The 27,478-nt window shown below is 39.3% G+C and overlaps 1 protein-coding gene across 3 annotated transcripts in view; it reads right to left on the reverse strand.

Annotated features, from left to right (window-relative positions):
* The window catches only part of bcas3 (BCAS3 microtubule associated cell migration factor), a 398,522-nt gene that overhangs the window by 364,952 nt on the left and 6,092 nt on the right, over positions 1-27,478 (reverse strand). For all 3 annotated transcript variants that reach the window (XM_055011827.1, XM_055011829.1, XM_055011828.1), the window contains exons 4-7: positions 27,076-27,151; positions 26,247-26,353; positions 17,153-17,234; positions 11,497-11,569 (exon numbers count right to left, since the gene is read on the reverse strand). In XM_055011827.1, coding sequence (XP_054867802.1) covers positions 11,497-11,569; positions 17,153-17,234; positions 26,247-26,353; positions 27,076-27,151 — 338 coding nt within the window. The remainder of the gene's footprint in view (positions 1-11,496; positions 11,570-17,152; positions 17,235-26,246; positions 26,354-27,075; positions 27,152-27,478) is intronic.

Raw genomic sequence — 27,478 nt, forward strand, 5'->3', positions numbered from 1 at the left:
AGAGCTGGCACAGTTGTTATGGAATTGAAAATTATGTTAAAATCTTTCCATTTTCGTAGCATTTCAAGGCTTTGTTGTCCATGTGTGCATGGACAATCTTTGCATCAAGAATTCCATGACGACTCGAAGAGAAAAACAGTGCTTTCGCTACTCCCACTCCACTCATTCTCAGCCAAGCACCCAACTCCACACACACACACACACACACACACACACACACACACACACACACACACACACACACACACACACACACACACACACACACACACACACACACACACACACACACACACAGGCCACATCAGAGCTTGCTGGGGGCCTGGGGGGAGCCACAGTGATTCCGGCAGGCTGCAGGCATTAGCAGGAAAGTAATTAGGGTAAAAAGTTCAACCACATCTCCATGTCTGCAGAGCTGCTACAAATACATTTCCTTCACTGTTTAATACTGCATATACAGCATAAGGCCCAGCATTTTGGAAACACACTATTCTGTGTTTGTGTGCATGCATAGACTTCAACTTATTCTTGATGGGTATATGCTAAAGCATTGCATTATAGCTAAATGGTCAGCAAAAGAGCAAACAAACCCATTAAATCCAATGTACAAAAAACCAAGAGAAAAAAGACTTTCAACTAAAGGAAAGATACTAGGAACAGTAGTGTAATATTAAAAAAAAAAAACTTAACATGTGAATTTATGTATATGCAGTCCATAAATCCAGCTTTTCTTCTTACTTTGACAGCAGTGAAGTGGATATTAATATTCATTAACCAAACCATAGCTTGCATCAGATTCAATTTTAGCCATTTTAGCCTTCTGTGCCAATGTTCTGTCAAAGTTAAGTGGAAGCACTTGACACAAGAAACATCTGGTCATGGAGCAGTTCTTTCTTCTGCTTTGACATCTCAAAGTGTATCTAGAAACGTGACAAGTTAACGTTCCTTGTATCTGCTTGTGCACCAGGACATGAGCTAGCAGGCAGCTTGAAGTCACGATGCAACATTTACAGGTATCAGGCAAAACACTGATTATTTCATCACATTCAATTTCAAGACAAAACTCACTTTCCAGACTTTAGAGAAAACCCCTCAACCACAGGAGGTTGAAGACAATAGCCTCACCCACCCACATTCTGTGATCTCTCTCTGCTGAAAAAAAAAAAAAACTGTCAGTGTCAAATCTACCCCTTAAACCAGTCAAATTCCATATCCATAACAGATTATCAGTAATTTCTTTTACGGTTAGACGCCACTGACTGTGATAGAGGCCATTAGATGTCAGACTGGCTGGTGACCAATTCTAACAACTCATGAAAAAACCTTACAACTCTACAAGATGTTCCTGTCGAGGGGATCATTGAGTTATATGGCCCTCCTCATTACTACCAACATGGCTGCTTATGACAGAGCTAAATGCTCACTGCTTGCTGTATAGCTATATTTCCACTATCGTCATAAATTCCAGTCAAATCAATAAGATTACAGCCATGCTAGATCGCACGCATATGTTTAGCAGGTTATGTTGACCATATTCACCATCTTAGTTTAGCATGTTAACACTTATTAGCTCATCAGCACTAAACACAAACACCACCTGAAGGAATATCATTAGTTCACTGACCAGCATGTTGAAAAAATCTGACCTGATCATGGCAATAGATTAAAATTCAGAGGATCACCGATGCACAAAAATTTAAATTTTAGAAGGACCTGGATGTTTGTACCAAATATTATGGCAATCCAGCCAATATGAATTGCAACTTTTCACAACAAGAATAAATGTTCACCTCATGTTGGCCTTAGAAAAACTAGCAGGGGACCATCAAAGTCATCAGAACCCATGTCATGTACAAAAGATCATTACAAAACCTGCTTGTATTCCATCAAACAGACATTTCAATGAAGAAACAATGACCTGCTGGAGGTACAAAACCCACCCACCACAAAATTTCATAGCAATCCTTCCAGAACTTGTTGAGGTGTTTCAACCAAGACAGAAGTGTAGGACTCAAATTATTATCCCTTGAGCCCAAGCATGGATAAAAATCTCTGTCTTCAAATAAGATTATGCTATCTATATGTAACTCTCCTAACCACAGAATAGCTCTGCCAGAACACCTTCTCAGGGCAGCTTCAAGCCAGTAAGGTCATCTCAGGAGTTCTAACTAGATGTTGGCGAATATAGGACTACTTCCCTGAGCTCATGAAACGTCTGGCAAAATGTTTTTACAAGTCATAAAAATGCAACGGATGCTTTTTGGCCAGTTACACTTTGAGACAGATGAATGCAGATCCTGGTAAGAATAAGTGTTACTACACCAAGTCCCTGCTATTTTATCTTTCATCCAACATCTGAAGGAAATTACAATAGTACCGCTTTATACTTCAATGCAAAGGGAAAGTTTAAACTTAAGTAAAATAAAATATTAATTGCTTTGACCACAGAGGCCTGGTTTAGGGAATGAGGTTGCGGTAAAAGTTTGAAAAGTCATTACTAATCATTCAGCCTGTCGGGTGTGTTTATATGCACCACTTCCAGTACTACTGAGTTTAATCTGACTTCCTATTTGAAGGGGGAAAACTGGCGAGGCAGAACGCATTTTCGACAGACATAAAACAGACATGCAAGTCAAAATAAACGTTCCAGAGTGAAGCTTGAGCCCCAGAGGTTTGCCTATGCATGGAACAAGTGTGTATGTGTGTAAGGGGCAATGAAAAAGGGGAAGTTGAAGACCAGATTACAGCCACTCTCATTTCCATTCAGGGGCATGACAAACGGGCCCGGGAACAATTTCATCAAAACCATTTCCTCAGAGGAGAACATGACATTCCTGCCCACAAATTGAAGCCAAACTTTGAAGACCAGGGGGAAAGGAGCACTTGTGTTAGATAGAATCTACTCTGGAGTGACAATCTTTCTGAACACTTAGATCATCATGAACACAATCGATACAAGTTAACAACAAATCACAATAACAGAACAAATTAGATATAAACTGAGTTCACCAGAATACCTTCTCTGAGTCACAGATCGGAACATCCACCTCACATGCTAGACTTGGATAGCCTGAGCATGTGTGTGCGTGTGGTCATAATGTGACAGTGAAGAACACCGTAACCTCATGTTGGATAAAAAGCATCACTTCTCCAAATCCCCATAATCTGGTGGCTCATTTTATACAAACGCTTGATGGTTTCCATTTAATACACTTTAGAAGACAGATACATCCGGTCCACGGAGCAAAACCTGTCATGAAAATGCATTGAAACACAAGGGCTTAGTGCCACAATGGGCTTTTGCCATCAAAAGTGTTTGCGTGGGATAAGTGAAATTTGTTGCCTGCAACCCTGTAATTAATAACCTGCGTTACTTCACCATAGGATTTAAAGCAGATTTAAATATATTTGTTCAAGAAAACAAAATTATGTTTGCTGTACATTTACCCTTAATTGAGTATGGCATTTGCCATCAGTGTGAGTGGTGGGAGACGGCAGTTTGTACCTGCAAAAAGCATTGTCTTTCCAAGTAGCACTGGACTATGAAAGAACACCTTACCTGATTCCATTATTACACGCCAAATATAATAGAAACTGAAATCATGGCATATCAGCCTGTACAGATATTTTTAGTCAGATGCCTCTCCAACATAGAAATAGAGAGATTGAAAAAAATGTAAAGCACTGTGCACATTTATTGTGTAAACATGGATGCTTTGGTTGCTCCAGTACCAATACCATACAAGTTATCTATGCAACTCAGAAACTAGGTCTGGGAAGAAAAAGCAATCACAATATGCACATGAGATATAAACTTCATCATTACCAATAAGAAACTTGTTTGTAAGAATGCTGCATAGTTTTACCATTATGCATTAGTTGCAAACCTTCATGAAAGCACATAAGAAAAATGCAACATTTAGTTGCATGAACAAATCCCAAGAGTGCGCTTTCTCTGGGTCATAAACAGCCTATCACATCCCTTGATAATGGAGTTCTTTCACCCTCTGTTCATCTCTCTGTGGCTTTTTGTCATCCCCATCGGCGCCCGCAGTCCTCTCCTGGCAAAGTCTGCAGCCGGCGGGCAACAGTAGCTGCATTTGCAAATTGGACTGTCAAAAATTCCCATGACCCTGTGTCCCCTACCACCTCCACCTTAGTCAGAGTCATCAGATGTAGGATGCAGGAATAAGCCTGCCACTGGTAGCTCATTTCAGGTGGCTTTTCTGCTGTGTGTGTGTGTGTTGATGTTTTCTTTGCTCAGAAGCAACAAAAAGCTCTTTGCAGCAACCTGCCACACTGAAAATGTCAGGTTTTGCAGAGCATTGGGATTGTGCTATAGAACAGCCCTGCTAGTTTTAAATTGCTGCATTATTTACTTAAATCACACAATTCATCCTGTCATTGTTTTGAGGGATTACCAAAGCTACATCCTTGGCTTAGTCCTACCCATGACGGCTATGATAGTTTAAAGAAACCACATTTTTCCCCTATAGCAGAATGGTGCAGCCAGATCTTTATGTTCTACTTAAATTCTGAACTGGCAAAGCGAGACTGCCCCCACCTAAAGGACACACCCTCACCAGCCTTCTACAAGGGCTGATGGACATGATGTTGGCATCTAGGCCAGTCACTTGGAATCCTAATCCCAGCACAGTGAAGTGGCTCTGCCCTGATCATTCTCCTTTCTCCTCTGGGTTCCATGTGATATCTTGATGTGCATTAGGGTAAAATCATTCCTTGGTCCTAATTTAGTTTCCTTTATGTATGTAAATTCATTCATTTGTTTATTTGTTTGTGCTATTAAACATTTAACTATTATCTGTGTACTTTGATAATTAAAGAGGTTAAATTCAAAATTAACATTTTATCATGAGGAATTTTTCAGCTATATTGCCAAACAGAAACATAGTAATGGACTGGATCTACAATGTGACTCAACTCCATCTATCTACTGTATGCAGTGTTAACTAAACTGTAACAGTTTGCTCTGTAAAATTGTCACATGTAGCTACTGTAACATGATGAAAAGATTTTGAAACACAGGCAAAATCTTTTACCTCTTATCAAAAGGCCTTCTACAAGGTACACATCATGAAAAATACCAGAGTGTCTTCATTTGCACAACTGATTTCCCCTTTCGATGTCCCTTAGTTCTGCCCCTAGTTATGCTGCTATAGGTCTAGGCTGCTGGGGGACCTCTCTTGATGCACTGAGCCTTTCTCTATCTACCACTATATTTAATATATATACCGTTATTGCATTAAACTCACTCTGTCTCTCCCTGTTCCTTTCTCCGAGTGTCCCTGGTCCCAGAGCTGGATGCTTCAGATCTGTGGTTGTTCTCCCACCAACTGGCCTAGTGTCCATCATGTCCACTGTGGGATGCTGCTGCTGACCTTCCTCTAGCCCACTGCTTCCAGCTGCCCATTTCCACCATTCTACTCTGCATCACCCTCATTATACTTGATATACTCATCTACACACTGTTTGAATTTTACTACCAGCTATATATGGAGTATATTAATGCCAAATCCGTACACCATAACAGTAAACTATGAATCAATTTCTATGCTAGCTTGTACTTTGTATGTATCAACTAGCTTATCATACATGTATCCAACTGTATGTTATATGTTTCTTGTTCCCCACCCCCCTCTTCTCCCATCCCTCCCCCTTTACCTCTATCCCTCTACCTCTACCTCTCTACCTCTTCTGTCCCTCTCAACCCACCCGGCCAGCAGGCAGATGGGTCCCCCCACATCAGAGCCGGGTTCTGCTCGAGGTTTTTTTCCCTGTTAAAAGGGTGTTTTCCTTGCCACTGTCGCCTTAGGGGTTGCTCTGGGGGTCAGGCATATGGGTTCTGTGAAGCGTCTTAAGACAATTTGACTGTAATTGGCACTATATTAAAAAAAAAATTGAATTGAAATTGAATTGAACTGAATTGAATTGAACAACAATTGTTCTTCAGGGGGAGCCACATTGACGAAATACTATCAAAGTAAAAATCTTCATAGGAAAAAAGGAATTCAAGTTAAGTTCCTTTAAGAAATACCGTGTCTTGGTAGTGGAGAATATTTAACCTAATGTTACTGAATGCCATGATGGGGAGGTGCCGAGGCCGACGCCCCTGGAGGGCATTGCCTGCGACTCCTCCCAGTGTGGACGGCCCCAATGGAGGTGTTTTCCACGATCCTCAGTGCCATGCCATGTCTCCCTATAGTCAATGTTGAGAGTGTGTGTGTGTGTGTGTGTGTGTGTGTGTGTGTGTGTGTGTGTAGTTGTGTGTATATATGAAGGGAGGGAGGGAGGGATAGGCTTTCTTGTTTTTAATGTTTTTAAATGTTGTAAAGCACTTTGTGTTGCATTTTAACTGTATGAAAAGTGCTAGATAAAGTTTGATTGATTGATTGATTGATTGATTGATTGATTGATTGATTGATTGATTGATTGATTGATTGATTGATTGATTGATTGATTGATTGATTGATTGATTGATTGATTGATTGATTGATTGATTGATTGATTGATTGATTGATTGATTGATTGATTGATTGATTGATTGATTGGCCAAGTCTGCACAAGGAGGCAGGAGGGGAGAATGGAAGAAGTCAGTAGCAGGATCCTCTCTGCAAGGCGACTGGGACTATTATGGACCCTTCCATCCAGGGCCATAATTCTCAGTTTCATTTTTTCCTGTTGCTTACTTACTTTTCTTTCACTCGCTATTCGGTTAGGTTTAGGTACCAAAAATATTGCACATGATTAGGCTTAGTAAAATATCACACTTTGGTTGACACTTTAACAACAATAACTACATGTCAGGAACATGGTTTAGTTTAAGCATCGAAAGCTATATGGTTAGGTTTAGGGGAATAGTACAGTTTGGGTTAAAGTAATAAAGCTTCTTCTCCATTTTCTGAGTTGCCAAGGTGATGAGCTTCTCCCTATCTAAAATTTGACAAACAGCAGAAAATAAGTTTCGCAAAATTTAAATGAAAATGCAGCTTCATTGTAGAATAACGCAATGTTTGTGACATAGGGCTGTTTAGTGAAGTTGGAAATATTTAGCTTAATAAAGACAATGACGAAGAAATTATGAAAATATTTGCAAATGAGTTTTCTGTCAATTAATCCAGTCATCAACGAATAGAGTGTAGAGTAGAACTCATTTCACAGAGGGGTCTCTGCATTCAAACAATAATACTAAACATTTTCAACCTCCTCAGCAATGCATAAGAGTGGGTATCCATGGTAAAACAGCCAGTCTCCTGTGCAGCATAGTTTTAGTGAATTTCAAGTGTTGTCAATCCAACTAGAGTTTACAAAGGTTCATTAGTTTCAGTCAAATCATTCAACTGAAGGAAGATCATGTGATTAAATGACTACAAACTGGTAAAAAAAATCTGAAAATGAGATGAGTTGTTATATAATAAATAAATAATGAATAAATAAAATAATGTAAGTATGCACGTATGTGTGAGGAATGGCAGTGATGAAGTTTATGACATGAAGCTGACAAAAGTTCACGAAATCTACAGTCCCACTAGAAAAAATAGCATCCATAGCCTCAATGGTGACTGAAATCTGCTCACTGTATCCATGTGCATCAGCCAGAGCCTTGAAATAGCACATTCAGTTGTAATCCGCATGGTGAAAGAGGACTATATTGGTTAAAAGAAAACGGGACCAGATGCTGTGAGGGGGTAGATGGAGGTTGGAAATGTCACTGACAGTTCCCAAACTCCAGAGAACAAAGCATGCCTATTCATCATTGAACTTTTGCCCAAGAAGTGTGTGCACTCAAACACCAACAAACAGTTAAGTTGCCTCCATCTTGGCCATAAAATTTACTTTCATGGAGAGAGAGAAGCCCTAAATCTCTGAGTGTTTTAATACCTGTGGATATAATTAAAATGAATGAAAATAATAACAATGGCAAGTAGAGGAAGGAAACAAATCCCTTCCAGAAATGTGAGCAGACATACTAAGGTCTGCAATGGCACCAGCATTCTTTACTAATTCTCAAAGCCCACTGGCACTGGTGCAAAGAGTGAGAGGGACGCATATGTAGCTTTACTGTCAAGAAAATCACTGGATCCATACATTGTTTGGACTTAACGCATAATCCTTTCCATTGATAAAATTATGTTGAGTGTGCCTGGCTGGAAATCCACAAGTACAGGGCTTCAGCACACATGCTTTTTCCCTTCTCTGGTTTTCCTTTAATTTGCAAATCTTGTAATCTAAGCCTAGAGCTGACTGAACCAACTTCTAAACCAGCACCGCTGTAGCGGCCAAGGCTCCAATCTGTTTTCCATTTAAGTGTCAGGACGGCATCCTTTTTGGTGGTTAACAAAAGCTGTTATTTCAAAATGATTATATGCTAAAAATTGTGTGAGGACCTTAGTAAGTTTATGAACAGGCCCAATGGAAAGTACTGCGCCGCACCCGGAAGCCTTTTTCCTTCTTGTCTTTGACCAGAGTGTTATTTACCAAGCACTTCTGTTGGGGGAAGGACCAGGCTGTGCCATTCAGCCAGAGGTCAGGGTTTCTGATTTTTCAACACAGTGCATGTTTTCAGCATTAGTGTCGAGCGACGCCTGGGTGATTCGCCAAACCATCAAAAAGCTGCCTGTCTCAGTGTCAGTGAGGACATAGGAAAAGCAGAAGCAACAGCAATGGCGTCAGAGAGACAGGGTCGGCAGTTACTGGAAAACATCAAGAAGGTGGTCTCCATCAAGGCCCTGCTGAAGACAAGACTTCCTTATTTCATTTCCTGGGTAGGATATATTGAGTTAAATTTTGTGTTGCTCTGGAAAAGCAGTAGAAGTAAGTGGAAGGGGGGGAGGGGTGTGAGGAGGGCACAGACTGGGTATGGAGAAGCAGGCGAAGATGCCTTGGGGTCTGTCACTTTTTAAATTCACTTTATTTCACTAAACAAAGGCATAACACTCATTCCCCTAAGATTTGCCAGGATCCACACATCTGCTTAATCTCTCTTCTGTTACCTCAGGAGCGTTCAGGTACTGCTCGCATTCCAACCACAGTGTCACAGAGAAAACATGAATCACAATCACTAAGCCCACATCACTGGCTCACCTCCAGCTGGGTGCATGTGAAGGGTGCATGTGAAGGGTTCATAACAAGAAGTTGGGTGTCCTTTGATGCCTTGTGTTATTAAAAATTACTTTCAGATGTATCATTTCTTGTACTTCATAACACTGCAAACAGTAAAACATCTTCCACTCCCTTCTATCCTGTTAAAAGAAATGCCATGACGATGGGTCAATACAACAGCACGGAGATATTGCTTTAGTTTCCCTTCTTCTGCTTAGTGTATTTTCAACCAGAGCTCCCCCACTGGAAAAGAGCAGATATGCCAATTTATGATATTAATTCACATAGCTGGACCAATTTTAGATTTACTGTACTGCCACCTGCAATGCTGCCTGTATGTACTCAGCTTATAATATTCTTTGGTTCTGATCTTTTTTCACAGCTAACAGAGACCAGGAGATTGAATGAATGAGATTCCAAAATTCAACAATCATACGAGACACAAAGTAATTGTTTTGAAAGCCATGGGTGCAACTAATGTCAGTTAAGGTTTATGTCTTCAGCTTTATGTTGTGAGACCTTAAGAAGGAATTATACCACCTTCACCAAATATAAGGTCTATTTTTTTTTTTTTTTTTTTAAAACATGTAATGTATGTGGACGCCTGCAGAGCATGTACAATGCAGGGTTTTGGCAAACCAAGGTAGTGAGCTTTTATTTTGGAACTGCTGTGTCTTTTTCTGTTTTTTTGTTCCAGACACAGTCTTGTGAACATTTTTAGTGAGGTTGTGTATTACAGGTAAGTGAACATCTTCAGACACTCTGAAAGCAATAAAGTTACAAAGCAAACATCAGCTGGTACTGGCAAGTAAATACCAAGGGGCTGATCAAGATTTCAATTCAGAATCCCTGTTTGATACAAAGCTGGAATTTTATGTACAGATTGTAAATTTTGAACTCAATCAATAATCAAGAAATTGTCATCTGAATGAAGCATAGTGGGCAGTTTTTCATGCAGTGATAGAAGTAAGGCATGTGACAATTGTCACGAGTGGCTTGGTTACACAAACCACTTAGCTACTGGGCCACCATCCTCGATGAGTTCAACTCGCCTTCAGTAACTGGGTATTGGCAAGAAGTCATTAAATGCTACAGAAGTTTTTCTCATGGTTAAACCCCTACAATGCTGTACGCTTGCCATCACAAAACTGCCTGTAGTCCAAGTGACCACCTCTGGTGGCTGTAGTCTTCCATTTTAATAAACAGTAAGATGTGGTGCCGCCAGGTATTTACAGCAAATCTACAATACTTCTTTTGACATGCATGTTGTTGATCTTCCGCCTTATCGATAAACATATTCTGCATTTATTAAAATACTAACTGCAATGAAAAATTAACTGATAATCATTACCATACATAATCAGTTGTGTCTTTTTTCTACATTTGGAACCCGAAACTCCACTGTGCTTGCACATGGCTTGCAAGCTGCTGCCATGCATGGTGTAGTCCCTTTAACCGGTTATGATGGAAGCATAATGATGCAGCAGCTGCTATACAAGCTGGTTGTAGGGGTTTTGAAGTCATTCTATGTAAAAAGGCTTAAGTTTAACTGAAAATTTAACCCATGACATTCATAATTGGTTAAAGTAAAATATCTGTACGATATTGTGTAGTTCCCTCTCTTGCTGCCACAACAGTTCTGACTAGGGCTGTACAATATATTGTTTCAGCATCGACACTGCGATTTGCACTTGCGCAATAGTCACATCGCATGAAGTGCATCGTTCTCATTTTCAATGACAAGAGAAATCTGTTTGAGAGAACATTGTTTATTCTGATTTCAGGCTTCTTGAAGTTGATTTTCACCATATTAACAAGAGTCTGTATGTACACAGCAGAATCAGCGAGGAACAGGAGAGAGCCAACAAGCAGGATTTGGTTGCAAAAAAAATGCAAAAGCATTAGTTGTTTGGAAATATTTCAGCTATAGAAAGGAGAACATTGCATTGCATTGATATGCAGCCATAGTTGTGACCCATTAATGCACAGGTTCAGGATGTCTGGTGTTGTCTTTTGACGTCTGGCACTAGGACATTGTCAGTGGATCCTTTAGGTTGTAAGTTCTAGGTACAGGTAAAGACCCCATTGTGGATTTGGCTATTTCTAGTTATCATGCGTATGCTCAATCAGATTGAGGTTTTAGGCCTTTTGGAGGCAAGGTCAACAGCTTGATCTCTTGGTCAGTTTTCTGGAGCCATTTCGAAGTAGTTTTTGTGGTGTGGCAGGGCCAGCAGTTTTAATGCTGTGACTAATTGGTGTAAATTGTATTTTATGATAGGTGACTTTCACTAGAAAGGACCGTAGTAATTAAAAACATCTAAAGATATCTGCTGAGAGAGGGAGTGATGTCAGTTTTATTATGATACATAAACTCACCCAGAGGACCCGGTGCTCTTGCAGACCCCAAGCAAAGGCCTCTTGTCAGCAAAACTGTCCATCTTTTGAGGACCTGAGGAGGAAGAGGAGTCAGAGGAAGAGGCAGATGAGAAACACATTGATCTGCACAAAACAAAGAGGGACATTCTTTAACAAGCATGTGAGGCCTTTAATGCTGCCCACTCTCATTCATGAGTCAGCCTATTACCATGACAGGAAACGTGCTGATTTCATTACTACTGTTGCCCTGTAATCCAGTTATGGTGGAAAAAATTTTTGATGAATGGAGATTTTTCTCCCAAATCCACCACTGTCCATACCATCCAAAATGTGCAATCCACATATTGTAAAGACTTCTGTCTTCTATTGTTTATCTAATCTGCTACTGCTCAAGTGTTTAAACAGAAATTGCAAGGGAAAAAAAGGGAGAAATAAACACATATATATCACAGAATCGAAATAGGCTTTTGAAAACTTGTGAATGTTACAAAAGCGAGTACGACTTTCAGTCAATCTCCTTGTTTGTTTTTTGTGTTTAAGACTGGAATTACAGCATGGTATAAGCCCAACAGGCATATTAAAAAAATGTAGAGAAAACATGTTGCATTAGGTGGACTGATCCCATGTTTTCCCTAATTGTCTTATTTTTAAAGTCAGACAGAGGATCAGGGGATTGAGGGGATGGGGGTGCTTAGATTGAAGAAGATGCTACCCTTTAGAGGGCTGTAATTTGAGGCTTGACAGTAATCAGCCCAAGTTCCTGTGGTATGGCGTGAGAGCAAAAGTGGCTTGCCTACCAGCCTTTAACACTCCCTACAATCCTTTCTTCTTTCATGTTTCTGCCATCAGACATCATTCCCAGTCAAGATATTGAGCTGAAACATAAATATGCCTCTCCGAGACTTAGTGAAATGGTACATTTACAAAAATAAACTTTCTGGAAAAAATGCAACATTTGATGAATATAAAGATTTTCATTCGATTACTACTCTAAAGACAGTAACTGAAGCAAGTATTGCTGACTTTCCAGTGGACTGCATGGTGACACGCTACAGTGAGGATAGGTCGTGTTTAGATAAAACTATAACGGCCTGAAACACTACAGACAACATGTTTATTGTTAAACTTCACAGAATTACATCTACAGGGTGGAAGCATCCCAAATGTGACTCTATTGTGAAGACATACAAATTGACCTCCACGGCAAAAGAGTACAAAGACTCGCAGTACATATTTTTCATATATATTCATATTTCCTCAATACTCAGTTGTTACCAGTCAGGGCACACACTGACTAATTTTCCAAGACAACGGAAGATTATAGGTTGTAAACTCTAGAGAAGATGTGGATAAACGCATTCACTCTCTTTGGAAAACCAGTACTTCCTTCTCTATTCTAGGAAAGAGGAACCCTGCCTTATTAGAATCAACACCTATTTTCGGGTCTTTATACGTCTGCCCACCCACAGCCTCCCATCCCAGACAATTGGCCTTTTAATGGCTCGCCACAGTGCGACACTGTTTGTGCCCTAGCAGATTGCAATCAGAGTCCTTCCCTCCAGTAGTACAATTCATATTTATTTTCTGCTGAGAGAATTACTCCCCTCATGTGTCAGGGCAATCTGCTGCTTCTTATTACTGTGGTTTGCTTTCATCCACTTCCAGCACTCTTCAAATGCTGCCATTGTGTGTTGTTCAAATCTGCCAAAAGACCGGAACATGGCCAGAGAACAAAAAGGCGATTTTCTCACCGAAAAAATGCCACAAGCCAGCTTTCACAGCACTGACTGACACCTGCAGAGATGAAATTCAAACAGCATGTCTGGAAAAGGTCTAATCAGTGGAACAACTAAACCATTTGCACTATGCCTCTGAGGATATAGACGCTGGTATTCATAGAGCATTCAACTTTCCAGTGGAACCAATAAAACATTTATTTATTTATTTCACTGTGACTATTTCACAATATAAATTCAATTAAATTCATCAGTGTTGTTGGTAGATTAATTCATATGAAACAGCTTTAAAGTAAGCAGTTGCCATGTAAATTCACATGTATTCTAAAGTTAGTTTTTGGGTGTTTCCAGACTACTGAACATTTGGTTGAGATTACTAAAAATAACAGTAAATACTGTTAAATTTGCTATGGCAACATTCAATTCATAACATGTTCATTCTCAAACATAACTGTATTCATTGGTGCCAGAGGGAATCAACAATGTATTCAACACAATGGCAACTCAAAACACATGTAACTAGAAAAAAATAGACTAGAACGGATCACATCAGGATCAACAGTACTCTTTTCAGTGGGAAAATTGTGAAATTCTGCAAAAATTAAGGGCATCTTTCCTCTTTAAAGTGTTACTGAAGAAATGACTACCCAATTACAATGATTTTCCATAAGCGTAATGTCTGGCGTCCAACTGCTTTACACATTTCAGATGATATTTTCCAACTGTTGCACCGCTTTGTGCCAAATCCATCCTTCTCATGGCTAAGGCCAGGTGCCAAGCTCATCACGAGGACAATGTACATTTTAGAAGTTACATTGTCTAATAGTGTTTGCATAACATTTGTATGGTTTTATCACATCACTTGGCGAGGCTACAAGCTAGACACTTAAGTGTTTGTTGGTCACATAAGACACCAAGATACAGTGTGTGTTTATGCATATTAAATAAAGGCTTTCTACACGTACACAGGTGTTTCTGCTTGTTGTGTCTGACTTGACTTCTCCTTAAAGTGAAGTTAGCAGGATCCATGCAAGAATTACACAAGGTTACTAATCTCAAAAACCAATCAGACATTCCTACACAGATGGGTGCAACAGTACCAATGAAAAGGTCTTCCCGATATCAATCAGTTGTAGTACAGATACACACTAACCATTTCGTTGAAAACATTTGCTACTTTTTTGTTAATTTGGAAGCACTGGTTAATAAAATGAACATTTTCTGTATTTATCCTGCTACAAAGCTATCATTAATATCTGTCAGTATTTTTAATTTCTTTTAGTTTCCATTTGAAGATAGTTTTAAAGCACAACTGAAATCACTTTTAGTCACTCTTTTTTGAAGTCAGATATGAAGTCAATAATGTCTGTTTTAAAATGTACTGTTATCAACTTCAGTACTATGTGAAAAATGGGCGAGATATTCACAAATGTTCTTTTTTGTCTTGGCTAGATGGAAGGGTGTGTCCCTGTCTTGTGCTTTGGCTGTGTTTGGCTGATAGTGCTGGCAGGCTGCCAGAGTGCTGAGTTCCACTATAGCGGACGAGAGACAAACTAAACAAACTTGCAATGTAGCTATTTATCAAGAGAAGACAGCACGCTGTTAGTGGTGTCGACGAGTGATTAGCATAACATCTAACCAACCTCAGTGAAATCTGTAGCTATAGTTACATAATGTTAAATGTGCTGCAGCTGAGCAGTTACCTAGCTAACAGCTGAAATGTGATCAGGGCCCCAGACTTACTATTTATATTGGGTTTTACTTGAGTGCAGCACCATATAATTTAGGTGCACCCAAATTTTTTATTATCAGTTCCCCTACACAGTGATGACTTCTTAACACATTTTCTCAAATACACTGGTTGATGATGGTGAGAGGGGGTTACTGTAGATCACACAATCTTTGCTAAACCATAGCATCATCACATACTATCACTATGCAAACGTTTCCACATCAGCCAAACATACTCATTCTTTTGGTGTATATGTATTTTTGCAGTTTCTATCAATTCTCCTCATTTTTTGGACCAATAATATTAACTGCTTAATGTCACAATACAATGGAAACATGGAGCCATTGATACAAAGGTCATCCTTTCTCAAATACTCCTGTCACAAATTACTAAGAATTATATCATTGTTTATTAATTAAAGAACTTGGATCTCTTTCTCTTCTATTTTGGGTGTCTTCCTGCAAAGCTGTTTATGTCTACTTCAGAATGAAAGCTACAAAGAAGCCCCAACTCATTCAAGACAGACTTAGGTTTAAAGGTTTGATACATTTTTAATGTTTTGGGTATTTAAAATGACACAAGATAGCACTGGATTGAGTATGGAGAAGAAAAAAATCTGGTGAAAGACAGAATTTAGGTCAGTTTAACAAATGTATATTCATAACATGCACATCTACCTAAACAAATTATTAAAGAATCTAAAGGAGAATATTTAGACAGGAGTTGGGGAGATCACTAGCAGAATAGTGAAGGCACAGTGAGGTTCCCAGAAGAGCTTTGGCAGCAAAGAAGCATGAACTTCAGAGGCTCAGAGGCTGAGAGCAGGCCAAGAGTAATCGTAGATTGACTTCAACATCAGGATGAGGCAGCAAGGAGCACTCTTTAATTTTAATGATATAGCACCACTTAAAATGCCCACAACCCAAAACTGCATTAGGATGTGCCATACAGAATTTAATTTTTAGTGTTGACGTTGGTTGCTAAAAATCAAGTTAACCAAAGTGGAGTTTTCCTGGAGAATATTTCAAAATTATGCTGAAACAACACTTCGGGGGACTTAGAAAGAAAATATGTCTAAAAGCACATACAGGTACTTCCTCCATATCCCTACCACATGTGAGCTGGGGAGATAAATCTTGTGTTAAAAATAAAGCTAAGGGAGCACTTGAGGCTGGCAGTTCATGTGGCGAGACAAGGTGAAAACAGCTGAGCTTCTGTCTCGTCCATGGTAATGGTCTTGTGATGCTGTCTTGGAGCTGCACAGTTGGTTACAGTTCCATTTGAAACAGATGCGGATATGTGGCCCTTGAAGGAACAGTTCAATATTTTGTCTTAAATCTTAAAAGATTAAGATATATATATATAACATTGACAGACCAAAGTATGCCAAAGCTCTCACTTGAATCAAAATTTGTACAATAATAGAAAAAAATGAGGCACACTTTCCCCTTTCCCTAGATGACACAGCTCACACTCCGTTTCCCTCCTGAATGTTTTTTTGACTAACAAACCTCACTGGCCAGAGGAAGAGTATCAGCCCTCAACTGAGCAGCTAAGATCTTTGGCTTCTAGATAAATCAGTTGTAACATCTGATTTCAGGCCAGACTTTTGTGTGGTTTGCACTTATGTCCTTAATTTTGACTTTGACACAATATTGTCAAACCATTCTTTTAAAAAAATGCAATAAAATGCTACTTTTAATGTAAATAACATTAACACAAGAATTATTTGTGTAACTGAAGATCTTTTATGATAGAGAAATATGTGATTAACTCCACACTGATATGTGATTAACTCCACACTGAGTTGTTGATGGTGAGATGTTTTAAACAAAGTCAGGCTAGTTGTTTACCTGCTCCCAGTCTTTATCCTAAGCTGAGCTAACCCATATGAATGATACCTATCATCTAATCTAATTTTGAGTGTATTTATACATAAAAGGTAAACAAAATACATTTTAAAGCATAATGCATTGTGTGACTTTTGAAGAAAAATATAAATGCCAGTGGAAGGCTCACCTTCATGATATACTATAAGTCTTTATTAACAACTCAACAATATTGCTATTCTATCATCATTATGAGATAAACATGATCAAAACCTTGTTTGAAATTTGAATATGCAGCATGTGCTTCAATGCAGGTCAATTCTATACTGTGGTAATGTAAAGGTACTGAAGATACTCACTGATATGTGGTGCTGGCAGAATGCGAGCAGCTCGCACTGGACCATGACGCACCGAGAACAGTTCTTGGGCTTCCCCTGCCAGCTGAAAAAAATGTTTAGAGATAAAGATAATTTAAAGTTCTGTCTGATGGTCTTATACAAAGTGTGTGTGTAAAGACCAATTTTATTTGGTCTTAATGAATAATTACACCACTTAATTTATCTGTACAAATAGTTAAATAACCACAGAGGTCAAAAGCCTTAGGAGACTACTGCAGAAAAACAGAAGCACAAAGACAAATGATTATTCGTTCACACAGTAAGAACAACAATCTTTTCTGAGTATGTGAAGCTAGTTTTCCAGAGGGTGAGACAGGGACGGAGGATGGGCAGCATTAACATGGCGGTCTGGTGGTTGAAGTTAGAGCCAAACCACAAAGTAAAATCTACCAAGCGCAGAATAGAAGGCCCAGTGGCGTTGCAATGCAAATGAGCTGACTCCACTTACTATGACAGAGCCAACAAGGAAAGGTTGAGGATACGGGCTAACGCCAACTGGGCAGCAGCCCATGATGTCTCCATCTCAGTCTGACTGTAAGCATAAATAACACACTGGCCAGTGTTTCCAACCAATCTGAAAATCCTAAGATTATCTTCTATTTTTGATTCCATGGACAGAAGAGATCAGAGGCCTAACTGAATGTTTCAAATCATTAACCTTTATTCTCTCCACGGACTAAATGTTAGATGATGTCTGTCATGTTCTGCACATTCTGGATAGGATGTGAATTGTCATTGGCTTTACCCACACTTCATCTTCTTACTTCAGTTGCATATTTGCTCCTTTCCCAAAATGTTCATTAACCACTCCAAGCTCATTTTGCTGTCAAGGTAAACTGCTCAGCATTTAGCCACATCTGTCTCTGTAGCCACACTAAAAACAAATCTTGTGGCTGTACTGCATCCTTGATACAATATCTAATATTGCTATAGGAATGAGAATATTCAGCTTTTAACCTCATGTAAATAATTGTGTATTACAGTACAAAACTAGGCATGTACAAAATAAGCCTGCTACCTTCTTGTGATAGATGCCTTTACTATAATATATACTTCACGTTTTTTGTTAATTCTATTGCTGTTAGCAACCTGTCAGACATTTGCATTCTACGATTAAAAACATGGTTGTCCAGTATTTACAGTAAAACAAGAAATTCTAGTTCTCCTCAAACAAACTGTCTTTAACAATGTTTCAGTATAACACTGTGTTGGATGGAAATTCTGAAAGTAATGTCGTAATTTCTAGCTTGGCCTCATGATGGTAGCAGCATCTCACCACTTCAACTGCTGAACCAAGACACAATGACACAGAAGTGTGTCTGACTGGTTTATTCTCAGAGAAACATGATGGCGCTTTAACTGGTTACACATTAAATCCAGAGCAGTATTTTCTTTAATACTGGAGGTTCTGATGACAACAGCTCTGCAGATAAAGATGTAGCTGAGGCTACTGATGACAAATTTGACATTCATCAGTTGAAAACAAAACCAGTACATAAAAATGACAACAGTCAAAATACATTCAATTAGCATCCCAAGAGAAGTTCGGACTGGCCAGAGAACCTCAGACTTGCCTCAGCTGCCTCTCCTTAGTTTTTCCAAGTACGCAACAATGTTCCACATGTAAAGCCAGAAGCTCCAACAAATGCACACTCCTGGAAAATACTGGCTTTCAACAGGTGTGGCCATGGCTGAAGAAGGGAAAGAGGTGCCATGACTGTTAAAAGCTGAGGGACATTCAGAAAGTCTTCAAGAATGTCATCAGAACTGCTTCAGCTGATAAACTCCCACAAAAATGCAGGAGATGTCTCGTCTGTCCATGCAGTCTAAAGAACAAAACAGTGAGGCAGTGGGCAGTTCGTGCCTTCGTCCTACAACGAGATTTAGTCGTGAATTTAAAACAAATACATTTTTCTGGCACCTCTAAATAAATGTGACATTAAGCTTAATGACAACAACATATTGTTTTGACTTTGCTCTCAAAAGGTTACAAGCAGTATGATTTTAGTATATGGTTAAATATGCTTTTTATAAAGTTAAAGGTATGCAATACTGTTTAAAACATGACTCAAGCATTTGAGTGGTATAACAGCTATGAGGTCAACAAAATGCTAGAAATAAAAAAAATATGTATTTTCCTCACAGAATTACAAATCCCTGTTAATTAAATAAATAAAAACATGATGAAACCATTTCTGAGAAGTAATTTTAGTCTAAATTTTTAGTCAGTTCAACCTGTACAGTAGCCAAATATTTTTAGGAAAATACACTACTATACATTAAAGTAGAGAAAAAAAAATGCATATCTAGCAGCAAGAGTTTGCTTGTTTTGCGATAGATGTTCAATGTAAGGGCAAGGACAAGTGTCTTTGTGTTTTTTTCCAAACTTTTGTTCATCATTCAGTCTCACTGTTTAAACAAGTGCATACCAGGACATCTGCACAGACTGGAAATTATATTTAGTGATAAACACTAAATGTTGCACAATTACAGCGGATTTTAAACTTTTCTGCATTACTAGTCTTTATTACAGAGGAAATACAACCACATTGTAAAGCACTTTAATGTGTGTGTGTGTGTGTGTGTGTGTGTGTGTGTGTGTGTGTGTGTGTGTGTGTGTGTGTGTGTGTGTGTGTGTGTGTGTGTGTGTGTGTGCGTGCATGCGTGCGTGCGTTCATATGGGATGCAAGTATATTAGGTCAATGGCCAGTGTGGCTCTTGCCAGTGTCTGGCGTGTGTAATGGCACATTGTTCTAAGCGCAGAATGCCCCACTTTTGTTATTCTTTTATGCGTTAAATTACAGTGAACCCTGCGTTATCACTTTACTAGTGCTTTAATCTGTTTGTTTTAAGTCTTTAAACCCATCTGAGGGGATGATCGCTCTTTTGTGCAATTAGTACCCTTTTCAAAGTGGCGGATTTGGAGCTATGTTTTTATTCAAAGTGCTTGAGACCCAGCAGTGGTAGATAAACACCGGAGGCACAAGCAGGTTATACGAACAGTGATAGCAGGAATAAAGGGAGGCTAGCAGCAGGGTAGGATTCCTATACAGGCAAATGGACATGCGAGGGGGAATAATGGAATTTGCAGGATTAAAATGAGAAGAGGGAGGGCTGGAGGTTAATGCGCTGGGTTATTGTGCATTACGCCGCCGCTCATCCTCGCCTTACATGGCTCTGTGTGACATCCACTGCCATCAACAACATTCCCAGCATTACATTAGTGGCCCAGGGTATGCAATATGCCAAATTGCTTTTTCAAAGTTGCTTTCCCTGAATACAGTTATTCATTATATTCATTTCATTTGTGGCTCAGATTTTTTTTTTTTTTTTTTTGTGGAATCACAGTGTCTGCTCTTCTGTTTTAATCTCTAAAATGTAATGCCATAAGCTGTGAACAGATATCTGGGCCATATTCACAAGTGAATACACTAACACAGTGCTAGACATATTGGAGGTTTGGATGGAGCAGGTGCTTCAGGGATCACACAGTAACAGGTGCTTTTTGAAGGCCTTCCATTACATCCATCACTAAAATGGTAAGAGGACAAAAGCATCGAGTGGTGCAGCATTACTTAGGATGTTCAGCTGCAAAACAAACTGAATTTATTTATTTTTTTTTTTTTTTTATGTGAGAACACAGGATGAACTCACATAATCACACAGTCGTTTGACCTGATGACAGCTACAGATGATACTGAACTAGATCAGCAGTGTAGAGCATCTAGGACATGTCTAGGACACTTCACATCATTATATTTTTATTGGTAGTGAAACTAGAGCAAATAATTTGGAGTACCATACTGTAAACCAATGAAAGACTGCAACATCATTAGGCCATTTTCCACAGCAAACATTTCACACTATTAAGTGCTGAAATCCTCAAGTAGTCTAGGCTATTTTATTTGTATGTTTTGTTTGTTTGTTTGTTAGCTGTGTCAGCTGTTAGCTATAGTCCAGACCCAGCGGCCATGGGTTCTAATCCAGCCCATGGCCCTTTCCTGCAGGTCCTTCCTCCATTCTTCTTCCCACTTTCCTGTCTCTCTCTCACTGCTGTCCTGTCAATAAAGTTGAAAAAAGGCCAAAAAATAACTTAAAAAAACAAAAACAAATCAAAGATCTTCTTTGGGAGGGGGCAGAAACTGAAAAGTACTGCTAATATGAACAAACCTATAAAGCAACAGCAGCTGAATAGAAATTCATTATTCTCCAGTTTAACTTGTATTTCGATTTGATCACAAGTTCCTATTGTTTATTATTTCATCTCTAATTTAGGACAGGATTACAGACTTAGAATTTTTTTGTAATAAAGCTCCCAGCTCCCAACACATCCACTGACACTTGCATAGACATCTTCCTTCCAACCATTTCATCTCAACACGTATACAGACAGACAATTAGTCCACAACAGTCTGCCTCTTATCAGGCAGCGGTGGATGACACCTCACCAATGTGAGGTGACAGTAATCTACATCACCTAAACACCTCTGTCAGCATCCATACAACTAGTCCAAGTCCCCATCCCGAGTGTGTGAAAGTGTGTGTGTACACGTGTATGTTCATACTCTGCTGGGCCATTACAGAGGGTGTTGGCTTAGCAACTGTCACAAACACTTCACAGCCACTCAAGAGTGAGAGACCAAGGCACCTTCAGTGCTTACTTAAAACCCTGCGAAAAAACACAACCCAGAAACATCCCATAAACTTTGAAAACTCAAAGAAAAACAATGAGGAAGGACAGCGTGTGATAATAAGCCAGGCTGGGCTGTGAGCATCAGAATTGGTGACAAATGAAACTAAAAGGTAAGGGAAGCGCACAAAGCTTATATTTTTACTGATTGTGTGTAGTGTGGCTAAAACAGCTGTAATCCTCCACTGTACCATAATAGCAGCTAAAGAAAATCTGCTGGCAGCACAGGAGTTGCCACATCACAATGGCCAATGTGTGTGATCCTGGGTAAAGTAAAAGAGTGTCCTTCTACCCGCGGCCTGTAGATGTTTATAAAGAGGCTGATTAAGGACTTTGGTGTGTTTAGATCTCACAGGATGTATGTGAAGTTTGCATGTTTTAGTGACAGCCTCTACATGAAAGGCGATACTCAGTGAGCGAAGCCTTCACTGTGTTGTGGATAATTTGTTAAGTTACAGAGCTGACAAAATCTTCTAATGATTTTCCAAGGCTGACTTGGTCAGTTTTCTACACTATATAGCATGTCCATTTTGCTTGATAAAGGTTCTGACGTATAACATTGGCTCAGTCACAAGAACATTGTCTACAGCAAAAAAAATCACTCTAACATGCAGCATGTAAAAATGAATGTATGTGTGTGTGTGTGTGTGTGTGTGTGTGTGTGTGTGTGTGTGTGTGTGTGTGTGTGTGTGTGTTTCTGTTTTTATGGTGCACATCTGACCTGTGAATAGCAAAGGTCATGTTAACCCAAATCAGCCCTCTTATTATATCTCAGCTCATCAAAAGGTTTCCATGTTGTGCTTACATTTGACATTACAGTGATTACACATCAGCAGTAACTTGGAACTGAAAGTATGACACACATTGTGTAGTATAATGGAAATTATGTATACTTTGTCAAATAGACTGCTTAACCCGTGTTTAAAGTTTGATCCAATCCAACAGCACTGCAAATAATTAAAATATTTCATTGTTTGTCAAAAAATACCTAATAAAGAATACTGGTATATCATGAATATTATTGGATAGAATTGTTGTTGGAATTATCCAAAAACTCCACATGTATATAATTCATGTCAGTAAAGATGTTTGCCTGTATTGTAGAGGAGTTGCTAAGAGACATACACTATATTGCCAAAAGTATTCGCTTGCCTGCCTTGACTCGCATATGAACGTAAGTGACATCCCATTCCTAATCCATAGGGTTCAATATGACGTCAGTCCACCCTTTGCAGCTATAACAGCTTCAACTCTTCTGGGAAGGCAGTCCACAAGGTTTAGGAGTGTGTTTATGGGAATTTTTGACCATTCTTCCAGAAGGTCACACACTGATGCTGGACGAGAAGGCCTGGCTCTCAGTCTGCGCTCTAATTCATCCCAAAGGTGTCCTATCGGATTGAGGTCAGGACTCTGTGCAGGCCAGTCAAGTTCATCCACACCAGACTCTGTCATCCATGTCTTTTTGGACCTTGCTGTGTGCACTGGTGCACAGTCATGTTGGAAGAGGAAGGGGTCAGCTCCAAACTCTTCCCGCAAACTTGGGAGCATGGAATTGTCCAAAATGTCTTGGTATGCTGAAGCATTCAGAGTTCCTTTCATTGGAACTAAGGGGCCAAGCCCAGCTCCTGAAAAACAACCCCACACCATAATCCCCCCTCCACCAAACTTTACACTTGGCACAATGCAGTCCGACAAGTATGGTTCTCCTGGCAACCACCAAACCCAGACTCGTCCATCAGATTGCCAGATGGAGAAGCGTGATTTGTCACTCCAGAGAAGGCGTCTCCACTGCTCTAGAGTCCAGTGGTGGTGTGCTTTACACCACTGCATCCGACGCTTTGCATTGCACTTGGTGATGTATGGCTTGGATGCAGCTGCTCGGCCATGGAAACCCATTCCATGAAGCTCTCTGCTGAAGCACTGTTCTTGAGCTAATCTGAAGGCCACATGAAGTTTGAAGGTCTGTAGCGATTGACTCTGCAGAAAGTTGGCGACCTCTTCGCACTATGCTCCTCAGCATCCGCTGACCCCGCTCCGTCAGTTTACGTGGCCTACCACTTCATGGCTGAGTTGCTGTCGTTTCCACACACTTCCACTTTCTTATAATACAGCTGACCATTGACTGTGGAATATTTAGGAGTGAGGAAATGTCACGACTGGATTTGTTGCACAGGTGGCATCCTATCACAGTTCCACGCTGGAATTCACTGAGCTCCTGAGAGCGACCCATTCTTTCACAAATGTTTGTAAAAGCAGTCTGCATGCCTAGATGCTTGATTGTATACACCTGTGGCCATGGAAGTGATTGGAAAACCTGATTCTTATTATTTGGATGGGTGAGCGAATACTTTTGGCATCATAGTGTAAGTGTACACAGCCCACATAAACTTGGTGAATATGTGAGTATATTTTTGGTAAGGTGATGCACTCAGATTTAATGCTAATTTCAGCAGCAGCCACTCAGTACAGTTGCTGTACTGCAGATTCACACTTACAGTAAATGACAAGTCAACCATGAAAATAAAAACTACTACCGTACATTAAAAAAGGCCATTTTAACCCCAATAAACACGAAAGCCAAAAGAATAGACTAAAGGAGCATTCTGGTACATTTTGGTGATGAAACTGTCTTTGTAATCATGTTTTGTCATTTACATTCAGCCACATTTGGAAAGCAACTGTTTGATTGGCTGTACTTGCAGCTGTATTAAATGTCAATTACTGTTTGTGCATATTGGTACTCCACTGTCTTACTTTCTAATCACCCTTTTTTCAGAAGTATGCTCAACAATGCACAGTAACGAGAAGAAGTTAAATGCAACTGTTTGAATCAAACACCAGCCATAACATGGTCAATGCTGCCATCTAATGGAAAAAGAGAGTATTGCTCAACAAAGAAGAGTTGAAACAGTGATGACCAGGAAATATGCTATGATTAGACACAGGATTAGTTCTTGGGACTATATGTCAGCATTTATGTTTTGATTTACCAGTGTATTTTACAAAGTTAAATTTACCTATTTTATTGTTAAGGTCATTCTCTAAAATGCTTGTTTTAATCTATTTCAGTATTTTAAATATTTCATTTTTATTTCCTGTGGGTGTTTCTGATTATCTGAGTGTCTCATTTGTAGGAGTGTATTATGAGATTGTCAGTCATCTGTAAAGGACATTAAGGGTGCTATACAAATTAAGTGTTTCTTAAACATCTCAATCACTTCCTCGATCATCAATACACTCATTAGTGCTCTCTGACAGACAGCAGATTCTCTACAGAAAGGTCTTTCAGAGACAGCCACCATAAAAGCACATCACTATGCACTGGTGGTGAACTGAAGAATTATTTTTATTATTTTAGAATTACTAAATTGTCGAAGGTGTGTACTAATCTGAAACTTGTATTAGAATGTGCTGTGGAGTCTAGTTCTTTCTTGGCACAGGTTCTTGATTTGGGTTTTTTGCTGCTCTAGTCATCAGTCAGTAGGGTTAGCCTGACAAATGAACTAGGTCATTCAATGTCTACATATTTTGTTTGTTTGTTTCCACATTTGATGAGATAGTGGACATGTCCTAGCAAGTGCAGGGTCAGCAACTGATTTGACCAGACTGACTTTTGAACCCTATAAGGACATACTGTTGACACTTGCCATGGAAAAATACTGTTCTACAGTGAGCGAATTGCTGCCGTTTCTGATATTGTATCTGTTTTATAAAATTTATTCATCAAATTTTAGAGTAGTTATAAGAACATATGACACAAAAGGACAAGGTAAGAAATAGATGGTGCTGCAGTTGTAGGGGCTTTTGATAAGCACGCACAAACCGCAACAGACTGCTATGGACAGCAGGAATGTTTACTTATTGTTATTATACTGCTTTCTAGTGCACTTAGAGTCTGCTTGGAGGACATGCTCTGCACATGTGCAGATGACTGCCGTTTATGTATTTCTATTGCCTTAATAGCTGAACTAGATATGCATTGCAGATATCAGAATTCACTTCTTCATAGTCAAGGAGAACATTTCAGATATTCACATCGTCGTTCTTCCAGGAAAAATAACGTCACTTTTACCATTCATGTGTTTAGGGTTTCTCAAACTAGACAAACATACTGTCGCTCTGCAACCATAAATGCAAGTAACAAGCTATTTTATCTTTATGTAAGAGAAGTCTTCTAGTTAGTTTCAAACATAAGTCTCAAAGAAAAAAGTTCTTGTTCTTCACAAAATCCTTTTGGATGAGCTCTTCAAATGCTTCTCTGGTCCAGTATCCAGTAAGAAACCTTGCATGGACCCTAGCAGACCCTTTTATACCTATGGAGGAGGAAAGCACAAGCCCTACAAGCCTTATTGTTGTGAGACTTACAGATATGCTCCAGATCTGCATCCCATCAGTGTAGCCAATCATGAGGCAGAGGGGAGGGTCCGTAGTGCCACTGTGCATCTCCATAAACTCTGGGTTGCGGGCCGTGTCTGTGCAAACAGAAAGTGGCATGGTAAAGTTTAATGTGAGTACATGTTTGACCATCCATCACTGGCCAACAGAACATACATGAAGTACATGAGGAACCGTCATGTATTGAACCCCAAAACAGACTTACATTGGGCTTTCTTACATTATTATGTCTAAAGTTTTTTTTATAATCCTTACTTAATCTCCCTGTACATTATTATTATTGATTTTTTTGCCTTCTATTTGATCCATATATCTATTCAGTGTCAAAGTCTTCTCTGGATGCTTTCTCAGTTAACCTCAACAACCATTTTTGGATATCCATTCAATCAAAATAACTTTTGTTCAAGAAGCTTTGTGTCCGTCTGACCAACATCCTAATTTCATTCCACTTTTATTAATTCCAAATACAATTCACTACCATTACACTGTGTTTTTGAGTTTCTTCAGCATGAAAGAGCCATTCCAAAGGAGCCAGAAATCAACTTAAAATGATTAACTTGTGATTGTCAGGTGACCTTACCAGACAAGTAAGTTCAGAAGTTTAAAAACTGGCTTAACTAAGCATTAAATTTACTGAGGACAGGACACTAATTAGACAGATCAGAGTGCTGTAATACTGTCAGCTTATATAGTCTTATTAAATATAGTGGAGCTTTTGAAAAGGGTTTTAAACATGGATGACTGTATTCATAGAGGATGACTGCGGCTTACCAATGCTTTACCATTAACAAAGACTTACCATTGATATCAGCTTTCTCAAATCGAACCCAAATGATTTTCTCTTTTTCATCAGTTGGTGGAGCGCCAGTATACGCCTGTGGTTTGAAACGACAAAAAAAGTGCAAAATATACACAACAACAATATACTCTACCGGTCAAAGGTTTTGGTACAACTCAATTTTTCCTGTTTTTTTTTACTGAAATCAAGTCCAATGAACAGCGTGAAATTGTGCAAAGGTAAGTGGTGAACTGTCAGAGGTTAAAAAGGTAAGGTTACCCAAAACTGAAAAATAATGTGCATTTCCGAATTATACAAAAAGTATAATTTTTCAGGGAACAAGAAATGGGTTCACAACTTAATAGTACAGGTGTCCCAATTTTTCTTGATTAATTAGAATCTCCTCTGTCTGCATAAAAGCAGT

The sequence above is a fragment of the Amphiprion ocellaris genome, chromosome 7, assembly GCF_022539595.1.
Source record: "Amphiprion ocellaris isolate individual 3 ecotype Okinawa chromosome 7, ASM2253959v1, whole genome shotgun sequence".
Classification (NCBI taxonomy): domain Eukaryota; kingdom Metazoa; phylum Chordata; class Actinopteri; family Pomacentridae; genus Amphiprion; species Amphiprion ocellaris.